At 31.6% G+C, this 13,001-nt stretch overlaps 1 protein-coding gene across 2 annotated transcripts; it reads right to left on the reverse strand.

Moving 5' to 3' along the window:
• Positions 1-3,857: 3,857 nt before the first annotated feature.
• Positions 3,858-10,577, reverse strand: LOC134725019 (LITAF domain-containing protein-like). Of its 2 annotated transcripts, none has more exons than XM_063588482.1 (4): positions 10,448-10,577; positions 8,366-8,411; positions 6,731-6,929; positions 3,858-4,908 (listed from the first exon to the last, which is right to left on the reverse strand). In XM_063588482.1, exons 2-4 carry the CDS (start codon positions 8,394-8,396, stop codon positions 4,800-4,802), a joined length of 339 nt encoding a protein of 112 aa, XP_063444552.1. In that variant the 5' UTR covers positions 8,397-8,411; positions 10,448-10,577; the 3' UTR covers positions 3,858-4,799. The 2 variants fall into 2 exon arrangements, with proteins under 2 accessions (XP_063444552.1, XP_063444553.1); XM_063588483.1 differs by lacking the exon at positions 10,448-10,577 and adding an exon at positions 10,334-10,421.
• Positions 10,578-13,001: the final 2,424 nt, after the last annotated feature.

The raw sequence follows: 13,001 nt of genomic DNA on the forward strand, positions 1-13,001 counted from the left end.
ATTCCACTGTATTTACAACAGTGTGTAGATAAAACATACAGACATTATAATATAAATGTAAAAAAATAGAGGTTCGACAGTAAACACTGTTTTATAATCTTCATCACTATAAAAACGAACTGGTATGTCAATAAAGAAAAGAATACAAAAATTACCACATCAATTTTCAATATCCTTAACCTCGTTAGCAAAATTAGTCGGTCCTTCACATGATTTGTCAAAATAATATCATGCCCGGCTACAAAAACAGTGACCTGCTTTTCAACAGGTTGGACGAAAAAGAAAAATAAGAACTCCAAATAGTAAATATTTAAGATAAATAAAATTTAGACTTTTTAGGTCAGGGTTCCTAAATTTCCAATGCATGAAACCGTCTTTTAGTATCATTTATGTGCATTATTATTAGATCAAAATATGAATGTGTGATAACAATGCGATGTTAAGTATGTCCTATAAATTTAAATTTCTTCCTTTCGTATAATTGCCTTTTTGAAGCAAATTCAAAGTACTTCCCAAGATCTTCATTTCCTTGTTCAATAATGTGCTATTAACTCCCTCCCCCTATGATGGTGTTAATTAAGACTCACTCATATCTATTGATAGTTTTAACAATGAAAACTTTCATCAAGAACAACACTGTTTGATAGTTGGAGTTTCCCCGTTTTTTTTTAATTGTTATATTTGCTGATTTTTTAACAAGGTGGAATACATGTATCTATTATGATAATAGACTTGCTATGAGTAGTTTATTATATTTCTTATAGGGATATAATATTTGAAATCAATCATACACGAATACAAATAGTATCCTAGCTACTACTCTTGTTTTTGATATCCCAGATGACACTCCTGTAAATTAAAAAAAGGAGATTTAGACTTCAATGGAGCTGAAATTTTATCAGCTAATTTTAATAACAATTAGTATGTCGATGGTGTCCTTATCATATCTTCTATGCCCAAAATCAGCCTTTTGTCTTTATTTCATTAAATATGTATATGAGACTTTATTGAGACATAATAACATTGTAAAGATTGTAGTATGATTTAAATGTCCTGATTATATGCATTTTGCTTTAAGATGAGCCATTTTAAATTAGTTTAAACAATTTCTATGTCCAGACCTTTAAGTCCAGTTTCCTTCATAGCGTTGTAACACCCACCTAGAACTATCTTTGTGTCTTGTGTACTATTTTGTCTGTTTTTCTTTTTTCTTTTCTAGCCAAGGCGTTGTCCGTTTATTTTCAAATCTTTGATTTTTGAATGTCCCATTTTTGTCTTTAGTCCCTCTTCTTTAATGTGTACATTGACAATTCTTTTATCATGTTTACATCATACTGAATCTACTGTACAAGTAATATAGGAAACAAGTTGTTGATGAGATTAAAAGAACCACAAGATAAAAAAAATAGTTTGAATTAATGATTACTTCAGACTTCAGTGGAAGTATAAGATTTTAAGGCTGATTGGGATGAGAAAGGAAATATAGAATCCCACTATTCTTACTAAGTCAAGTCTATATTTCCTAGGTGAAGTTTCTTATATTTTTAAATTTAAAAAAAAAGACTAAATAAAAACCTAGTATGTAACATCATTGCTACCACTTGTGTAGCTCTATCAATTATCATGTACATATCATAATTGATAACAAATGTTTAAAAAGTAAAATCACAAAAATACTGAACTTAAAGGAAAATCAATTCGGAAAGTCCATAAAATTCATGTTTCTTTTGGTGAAATTTTCCTACAGAAAAAAGGCAACAGAAAGTTAAAGCTTTAAAATTAATAGCATTGCAGAACACCCTGTTCAAAGTTCGTTGAATTTTACCGCTGTAAAGCAACCTCGGTCTCTCGCTACAGATCATGAAAAAAGATTGGGATTTTTATTTTATTGTTGATTCAATTATTAAAGCGATGACCAGATGTTTCCTATAATAAAAATCACTTTAGGTTTCGCGGGTCAACACTTCCCCATTTAAAATATATCCTACATTGTAATGCGTACTAATCCCATTAGCTATGTTTATAGTGTTAAACTTTCTTTTCGAAGCCAGTAGACTGGATCATGACGTTATAACTGTATCGATTTGAAAAACTATTTATATCACAATTACCAACTGTAATTAATTGACAGCGAGTTTGGAGCAGAAAGATGAAAATCAGACAGTTAACGAAAAGAAACCAAATGTCGACATTTTTGTATTGTATGATGAAAGCGATGAGTTTACCACACGTAAAATCTTGGATACATTATTCCATGCTGAAAATATTTCATATCGATGTCTGGAAAGGCACGGAGATCCTGGCAACACGACTTTTGATGACTTCAAAAATTTGATTCTGGAATGTAAAAAAGTATTATTTGTAATTTCAAAAGAGTTCAATAACAATGATGAAAAGATCTTTATGGTCAAAATGGCTTTAGATATGATCAATCATGACGTCAGTAGACTCATTACTCTTTTATTGAATGTAGAAATGGCTGGCACCAAACATTTGTGGTGTCTTAATACAACTTTGAAACTCTCAATCCGACAACAAGATTGGAAAAGGCAACTTTTACAAGCGATTAAAATTATTCCTGTGGACTATTGCTCTGTATTAGAAACCGGAAACGTTTCAGATTATCTTCTCTTGAGAGGATTAACATTTGTTAACTTGAGGTGGAATGTTTATGGCGTTCTAATCGTTGCCGAAAATCGCTATTTAAAAGTAGAGTTGTTAGAATATTCAAAACACCTAGAGCAACACCATGCTATGAACACGTTAAAAGCATGTGAGCAGTGCGGATTTCTTTCTAAGGTCGATACTACAATCAATTTATCATTTCGAAATGACTTTTCAAGCGATCAGATATTGGATATTAAAAACGATTTACTTCAGTTGTGCGTTAGTCTATTAAACACACGAATTCTAATGGAAACCCAGACAGAATGGTTGATAGTCTGTTCCATAACTGGACTTTATGGAAAACAACAACAAAACTATGTTTCAAATTTCTTTGCTGAGGTAAAGTCTGCAATAGAAACAAATTACACAACTGAGGCTAGTAATAAAGGTCAACTGCATCTCCCAGAATCTCCCAGAATATGCTGACGAGGAAAAACGAAGAGAGTCATTTGAAGGTGTCTGGCCAAGCGAAAATATTCCACCCGCTGAAGTCATGGCAAAATCTGGATTTGTTTTTATGATGAAACCTGATGTTGCTCAGTGTTTTTCATGTGGTTATAACCAATGTTTATGGGAACCCGACAAAGACCCCCTCATTGTACACGCACAAGTGACATCATCGTGTAATTTTGAAAGAGAAGATGTACCACCCCAAAAGCTTCCTTCACAAAGAATAAAATGTATTACCAAAAACGATGCATTTTCATCAGAAGACAGTAGGATGATTTCACTACGAAATTTAAAAATCTCCGAGTCAGACCTTTATATTTTAGAGTCTGAAGAAGACTTTACTCGCCATCAACTGGCAAAGGCGGGATTTTATAGGCTACAATATGGTTAAATGTTTTTCGTGTGGAATATCTGTAAGTTACAATGGAATAGAGACCGAATCAGACATTTGGAACATGCATGCTACCTTATCACCTAATTGCGAACATCTGTTACAACAGAAAGGTTCTAAATTTATCAATGCCATTAACAGTATTCAAAAAAGAAATATGGAGCCAACAATCGTCACTTTGTTTCTATTACCATTAAAGGGGAAACAAAGTTTCGTATGGCCAGGTTATGTGTTTCTACCTGGGGAACGATACAAACTTCAACCGATTGAATTATGACATTAAATTTTTATACTGAATCGAGGAATAAGAGAAAACATGATTTTTTTCACTAGGAAATAAAGCGGTAAATAAATAAATATATAAACATGTTTTATTTGTAATTAAATTACTTCATTAGTTGATATGAATTCCTTAGTTTTGTTTTTATAAAACTAAACATGTTATAAGTGTGATAAAATGATATATTATATGGTATTTGCATAAAACATCAACCCTAAACACCAGCAAAAGACCTCATATAATAAACATGTGGTTCATTCTATATTTCATGTTTTTAAAGAAAAGGCATTTAACTATAAATATTTATATAAACAATATTAAAATCTTCGAAAGGATATGTTAAAATATGTGCTTCATTTATATCTGTACAATAAACAAGAATGTAACTTAAAACTCCTTTAACAAAAACCTTACGTCACAATCAGTTGTAACAATGGAAAATGAAATATATTGCATACTTATTACATTGATATCCTTGCAGGGTCTACAAGGTGATAAATCTTCTTGTTTTGGGGTGGGAGTGTTTAATGCTGGCTACCATTGTTCAGGTCTGATACACGTCTTATAAACTATATAATTCGACTAAAAAACAAATATGAAAGGTCAGAAGTCTTTACAGCACATTTCAGTCAGTATGTAGCTAATTGTAATATCTTTGGTTAGCTTGCTTGTTAGCTGAACCGTGAAGTCATTGTTATGTAAGGTAAACTTCCCTCCTTTAATATTAGACTAGCCCAACAGATAAAAAATATATCTCTCTGTAGGACTAAGCTACTTTAAAAGGAGGGTAGTGTACCTAACCTAACAATGACTTCATGGTTCAGCTAACAAGCAAGCTAACCAAAGATATTACCATTAGCTACATACTGACTGAAATGTGCTGTAAAGTGTTGTTATCGATAAATATATGATTGTATATGATATTAAAAATAAAAGTAAGGAATAGAAGGAGTCAGTCAGTTGTTGTTTTAACATTGTCACAGTTGCATGAGTTGTAAATACATATTTTATTTATATCTTGTTGTGCTTTCCAACGACGGTTTGGCAGTTTGGGCAGTTATGTACTGTATCTTTACACGAATCCACACAGAATGGAATGAAACAACATCCGAGATCACATCTGTAAAAGTAAAATAAGAAAACTTAATTATAGACAAAGACGTTCAGGTGTTGCATACTATCGAGAAAATGTAAAAAGAACAGAAAAATAAAACAGTCAACTGATACATTTATCATGTTTATTACTCATGTTTGCTTATCTAGCTTAGTCCTTAAAAAATCAAAAGATTTAAAGAAACTACCAACAAACAAAATAATATTAATAGAAACAAGTCATTTTAAACCCCGCTAAATATATATATATATATACGAACATGTAGTATGTTGTTTTATTGACATAATGGATGTTATCTGCTACTAGTATTTAATCTTTGTAAATATTGAACGTATAAAGAAGTTTTTCATATGCACGACATGTTTAGGGAATACCTTAAGTCGGCCTCATATCTTGACTTACATCTAGTAATTGACAATTTTGGTCGGTTGAAAACAGAACTTAACGACAAAAGAGATGATTTCAGCTTTCCAATTGTGAACTTTCCATTTCTAAGTATCAACATTCCAGAAGCATCTTCATACGGGGTATATATCTCCCAATTGATACGACATTCCCGTGCTTGCATTTCCCATCATGATTTTCTTGATAGAGGGAAGCTATTAAACCAAGAGTTTCAAATGGTGAAGTTGAAATCATCCCTTCGTAAATGTTACGGACGCCATCGCGAGTTGGTTGACCTTCATTGAGTAACCGTTTCACAAATAATATCGGATATGTTCCTTACGTCGTTACTACAATCCCCTTCCCTTTCATGACTGTGACTGCCGAATTAGACTATTTACCGGATATTTTATAACCTAAGCAACACGACGGGTGCCAAATGTGGAGCAGGATCTGCTTACCCTTCCGGAGCACCTGAGATCATCTCTAGTTTTTGGTGCGGGTCGTGTTGCTTATTCTTTAGTTTTCTATGTTGTGTCATGTGTTCTATTGTTTGTATGTTTGTCTTCTTTCATTTTTAGCCAGGTGTTGTCAGTTTATTTTCGATTTATGAGTTGACTGTCACTCTGGTATCTTTCTTCACTCTTTTATTGGATAGGCACTCTCGTGTTCAAAGGTTTGCACAATTGAGCTTACATATAGTCATTGTATGACAAAATGTCAAATAGTGAGTAAAATATCAATTCATTGACAATTAGCCAGGTGATATGTGAACAAATGTGCATTCCTGACAATGATAGAGGAGAAGTCAACGATTGATTTCACATAATTTAAGAACAAAAGATATAACGGACAATCAAACTCCTCCTCCTCCTTCTTATGGTATCCAGTTATCCGTCAGATTTTTTATGATTACTAACTGCTGCGCATGCGTAGGATAATAATAATTAACAGTGCTAAAAATAAACAAATACTAACATGACATGTGGCTAAAACTATTTACATAACTACTAGGTTTACTGTTCTATATTGTTGAGAACAGTGGGTGTCAACTGTCAAACTATCAGTAAACTGTTCACCCAACATTTTTCACTACCATTCGAAACAAATGATTCAACGGACAATAAATATATCAGTATTCCACAAACACCTTTCGCCATCATTCAGAACAAAAATTTTAACGGGTATACAAACTATCAGTAAACTTTCAACCAACACTTTTCACCACCATTCAAACTTACAAAAGATTTAACGGACATTCAAACCATGTAAACAGTGAAACTTTTCAAAACCTTTCGGAATAAAAGACTCAACGGGCAATCACACTATCAGAAAATCATTCATCTGATGCATTTTCCACCGCCATTCAGAACAAAAGATTCAAAAAAAACTTGTAATATAAGTAGACCTTTAACTTTATCATCATCTTCCACTTAATACTTACCCTATGAAACAAAGACCTAAGCAGGCAAGCCATGTCATCGTCCCTATCTCCTTACGTGTACCGGTAATAATATGGTTTTGACAGGCCGGACAGGTCATATTGACTGGAAATTCTGCCATCCCAGTAGTTATCAGGGTAGTAACAGGTTGTGTGATGACAACAGTTCCGGACTGTCCGTACCCTGTGGGTTGACCATATCCTGTAGGTTGTTATAATTAAAGTTTATAGATTTGATATGATTCATTTTACATCATAATGAAGGATATCTGTTAACCAGAATATTTAACATTTGTTCATGATTTTAATAATTGTTTTTGTTTTGTTGAGGTCGTACCCTTTTAGACTTGCTTATTATGTATTATATTTATATACTATACTGATTTAATTTGTATAATTCGAAAAAAAGTTTAAAAAAACACTTAAAAAAAATAAAATCAGGATATCACATTCAAATAGACGAATTAATGTTATTTTGCATTTGAATTTTACTGTTATAAACATCTAACCATCTCTTTAGTTCGTTATATGTAGTATTAATTGTTCTATCCTGTCGTTTACGTTATTTCCGTTAATGAACTTTATTGGGCATATCTTGGCGACAAGAAAACAGCAGGGGATATCGTTTTAGAAGGAGACACGACCAGCAATAATTTGAGAATTTTTTATTTCATGCAGTTTTAGATAGCAAGGTCTTGAATCACTAGACGCACTTCTTCATTCCACGCTTTCATGAATGTCAACCGACTGATTCAGAGGTATATTTTGAAAGTAAGTTCATTGAAAACAAGTCAGGTATATACGGTATGGGCTTTGCTCGTTGTTGAAAGTCATACGGTGACCTATAGTTGTTAATTTCTGTGTCATTTGGTCTCATGTAGAGTTGACTCATTTTTTATATATTATTTTGCAAAATCTCATGGAATCATTGAAGCTAATGATTTAATTGTAGATGTCATGAGTATTTGTGTATTTATATTTATGTTTATGTTTATGTTTATGTTTATGTTTATGATTATGTTTATGTTTATGTTTATATTTATATTTATATTTATGATTATATTTATGTTTATGTTTATGATTATGTTTATGTTTATATGTATGCTTATGTTTATATTTATGTTTATGTTTATATTTATGTTTATGTTTATGATTATGTTTATGTTTATATTTATGTTTATGTTTATGATTATGTTTATGTTTATATTTATGTTTATGTTTATGATTATGTTTATGTTTATATGTATGCTTATGTTTATATTTATGTTTATGTTTATGTTTATGTTTATATTTATGTCTAAGTTTATATTTTATCTATGTTTATGTTTATGTTTATGTTTATGTTTATATTTATGTTTATGATTATGTTTATGTTTATATTTTATCTATGTTTATGTTTATGTTTATATTTATGTTTATGTTTATGTTTATATTTATGCTTATGTTTATATTTATGTTTATGTTTATTTTATGTTTATGTGTATGTTTATGTTTATATTTATATTTATGTTTATATTTATGTTTATATTTATATTTATATTTATATTTATGTTTATGTTTATGTTTATGTTTATGTTTTTACTATTCTGTTGCTGTCTCATTGATTTATCATCAGCATATCTGTATACACATATTCACCTTGATCATAAGGTTGTTGTTGAACTGCCATACCTCTCTAAATGTCCTGTTAAAATACAATGTGTGAATTTTATAAAAAGGAGTTAAGTGGTCTTTTTTTTATTCCCTCTTCTTTCGTTTCGCTGTCAATAATCCAGACTTCTAGCACTTTCTAGAGAATATTACAATTGGACTAAATAATAATATTGACTGGTTTTAAAAAATTAAGGCATGGATTTATACAGCTGGGTCAAATTTTACAAGCAATTAGAGGTAAAGGAATATTTCATTTTCTCTTGATTGATCAGACGACTCCTTAAAGGAATTATTGTCCTTTTATGAATATTTTGGACCAGTTGTGGCGTTACTTTTTTTCTATTATCTTGAATACAATAAATGTATAATAGACATATATAGAAACTGTAAACAACATACACACAACCAGCAAACATATCAAAAATAAAAAAAATCAATGATTGCCCTTTAATGAGTATTTTGACCAATTTAAGCGGTAATTTTGTCTATCATCTTAGAAACAATGATAGATATGCAGAAATATCAAACACCTTACATAATCAGCAAAAGTAATATAAGATATACAAAAATGTCAACAACACTGAACTAATCAATTCACTCCCTCTGGAGGAGTTATTGCACTTAAAATAACGATTTTCACCAGTATAGGCATTTCCGTCTTTTATCTTAAAAATAATAGAAATAAGAAAAGAAAAGTTCAATGGTGTATCTCTGTGCTTTTTAAGAATCTATGTATATAACTAAGGCAGCCAATTTTAGCATTTCATATTGGGGCAGCTGAGGGTGAAACAAACATTTTTTTTTCTTAGTGTCAAAAACAAATTATGTTTTTCTCTCCCAAAACTGGAAACAAACTTTTTTTCCAAAAAAATCAATAGCCCCCCCCCCCCCCCCCCCGAAAATCAAATGGTTGTTGTCTAAGAGTTTAGAGCGCGAAGAACTGCATACAAATATCGCAAAATTTATAATAATTATCCGAGATGTAGTAAGTTAAATATCAGGGAAATAGTAATACAAATGTATAGAATATTATATGTTATTCAGGTCTCAGACAGGGTATATACTGTGACATTCCCGGCTTAGAGTTTATATCCCCTGAGCCGAAGGCGAAGGGTATATAAGCCCTAAGCCGGGAATGTCACAGTATATACCCTTTCTGAGACCTGAATTACACATATATTACGGATTACCCCTGACTTAATGTTATTTTCCAGTGCAGGTATTTGTTGACAACACATTTAAATAAGTTGAAAAACCAAACCTGAAGGATTTTTTTAATTTGCTGTGAACATAGTTTTATCGTGTATGTAATAATTTATAATAACACTTTTAACATTAAATTTAAGTATTAAAAGTGTTAATTGCATGATTTTGTATCAAAAATGTTTTATTGACTGAAGCACGTAATTATTTTCCCTCTGTGAGCCTCTGACAGTCTGATAGCTTTTGACTTCGTCACATAGTAACCGGTGTTATGATGACGTTTTTGAGGTTCCAATTGGGGATAAAAACGTCGTATATACCCCGGCAGTTTCCTGAATATATACTGACATCTCTGTGTTGTTATCCAATCACAAACCTCGACACATTTGTAATCCGTAATATACGTTAATATTGGGGGGAAAAGGTCAACGATTTTGACTTTGAATTATTCTTTCTCATATTCCAATCATTCAACAATGTCCTTTGATTATGGTCTCCTTGTCGGATTTGGAATATAGGTCATTGCATGGCTTAATCCCATTCGTTCAAAATAAACTCCATATTTAGGTGCCTGTAGTTTATCGTTTGTTTTTGGTTCTTTTCTGTCATATTTGTTTTTTGTAAATAGTATTGCTATAAATAAGACCAAAAGTTGTTTTCCATTTTTTAAGTCTTTATCTTTTGTAGCCGATTACGGTATGTGTTTTTCTCATTGTAGAAGGCAGTAAGGTGGCCTATATAATTACTTACATCTACTTCAATTGTACTCTGCATGGTGAATAGTTGTATCAAACACATCTTCGACTATTTGAATAAATTGTCAAATATTTCCTACTGTAAAAGATAAAAGTCACTGTTACTTACTTGTTTTTAATGTACTTGTGTACAGTCAAATCTGTGTTAGAAATTGGAAAATTCACAGCAGGAATTTAAACAGGTTTTTAGATTTACATTCACGTTAACTAAGTTAAATCGTAATTAGCTAGTATATATAGTTGTATATAATTATATTCAAGGATATTTCATTATTCTACAGCTATTAAATTTCAAAGTTGCTATTATTTACACTATCTTATCATGATAAATCTTTTTTAAATGTCATATTGATTTTAAAACGGTACAAAGAAGTCGAGAACGTAACAAGACACCATGAGATAATTATTTGGTATTTAAATAATGCAACCCATGTACACAAATTAGTTCATACTTAATATCATGTCGCAGAAAAGAGGGGCGAAGGATACCAGAGGGATATTCGAAGTCATAGATCGAAAAGAAACTGAAAACGACATGCTAAAAAATAAAAAGACAAACAGACAAATAACAGTTCACAAAACACAACATAGAAAACTAAGAAACATGAACCCCGTCAAAAACTTGGGGTGATCTCAGGTGCTCTGGAAGGGTAAGCAGATCCTCCTCCAAATGCGGCACTCTTCGTGTTGTTCATATTATGACAAACCTGGTAAAATGTCTAATTTGGTAGGACGTTTTCGTGGAAAGAGGACTGGATTGTAGCCACGACTTAAGAGATAAACTCATCATAGATACCAGGACTAAATTTTGTATAAGGGGACGACCATTTGATATTCTGGGAGGGGGGACAGGAGAATTTGTTTTTGATCGGTTATTTATTTTTGTAAACTAAGGGGACAGATTATTCATTTTCTGCACTATTGAAGCAAGATTTTCATTTTCATTAAAGCAAGGGACTGATTATTCATTTTCACAATTATATTAATGATATCGAAAAAAAAAACATTTTTTAAGTGATTTGTTTGTTTTAAATGCATGATACATGTATAGTCAAGTCATTATATGTACCATTTAATTAGAATTAATCATCATCCTCTGAAGAAATGAATCTTTTATAATCCACCTGCATATATATGCATATATATTGCATACATACACACATAGTAGTAAATGTTGGTTGTATTAACCTCTTTTAAAAGTATTGGTTTACATATATATTTCGCCAAAAAAATTTTTGAAGGGTTTTGGAGCCACTGAAGGCTCAAGAAGCTATAGAACAAATGTTGCAAAATCATGCTTTCTGACTTTTTCAAAGACCCTTTTCATAGTCTGAAAATACAAGTTATGTTTTAATAATTTTTAGCCAATATTTTGGTCTCAAGGCAAAATGTATAAATTCAGTGTAAGACTTAAGTTTCTAGGGACAGCATCAGTAAATAGACCAATGTGCATGATTAAAAAGCAAAAATGAAATTCACATAGCTAAGTCTGTGGCTGGTTTTTTTTTTTAACTCATGATCAAATTTATTACAAAATTACTAGATTACAAAAGGAATGCAACACTAACAGAATACCGAAAGGCAATCAATGAACAAAAGAAAAATAAATAAGAAACATTGATCCCGAAAAATCAGAACTATGTCTGAGGGAAACAGAACTTGCTCCTTGCAAGGCACTTGCCGTAAACACAATATGATATGGAGACGCGTTTGGTTTTGAAATTTCCTTCACGAGGCATTTACCTCAATGTAGTTTCGACCCTGTTAAAATAAAAGTGAGGAAAGGTTTCCTGAGACAATATACCTCAAGTTAAATGAAACCAATTTTCAGACATTTCAAGTATAATCAAATTATTTTTACTAAAACAATTGGGAAGTGCTTCCCGATTTTTTTGGGGGGAAAAGATGAATTTATGAAGAATCTGATGCCATCTCATACTTTCGATTAAACCTGCTGAGTTATTTATTTTCAATACATTGCCAGTCAGGTATTTTTTTTAAAACATTTTTTGGGGTGATTATTAAGGCTGAGTTATTTATTTTTAAGATCCTCCTGCCCCCCCCCCCCCCAGAATATCAAATGGTCGTCCCCTAAAGATACATATCTGATATCTCCTGTGAAACGCATATTCTGTGACGGTCAACCAACTCGTGATGGTGATAAATTTAAGAAGGGATAATTTTAGATTTGCCATTTGGAACTTTGGGTTTAATAGCAGCAAATAATGTTTTTGTCTCATGTCTAACTTTGTTATAAAGTCTAAATATGTGTGTGTGTTTTAATAATAAATAAATAGTTGGAAAATCAAAGTTTATATCAGATCTACATCCACAACTTTGTAAAACACATGTTCAGTAGATGCTTTGTAAGTTGAATAAACACCCGATGTTTAAGTGTTATGCAAGTTGAATATACCCCGTGTTTGAATGTTATGTAAGTTGAATAAAACACTCTGGGAAAGCACTCATAAAAAGCACTTTTTAAAACCATAATTTACAGGAGAAAAATAAATCAACACAGTCAAGCGGGGTTCGACCGTGGACTAGTGGGACTGGGGCTTACGGCAAAATCGTTTTATTAATTTTTTTTCTTCACCCCACAAAAAATCAAAAAAAATCGACATTAGTTAGGGGAAATTCGCCTAATTGCGGACACTTTTTAA

Source organism: Mytilus trossulus, chromosome 7 (genome assembly GCF_036588685.1).
Source record: "Mytilus trossulus isolate FHL-02 chromosome 7, PNRI_Mtr1.1.1.hap1, whole genome shotgun sequence".
NCBI lineage: Eukaryota > Metazoa > Mollusca > Bivalvia > Mytilida > Mytilidae > Mytilus > Mytilus trossulus.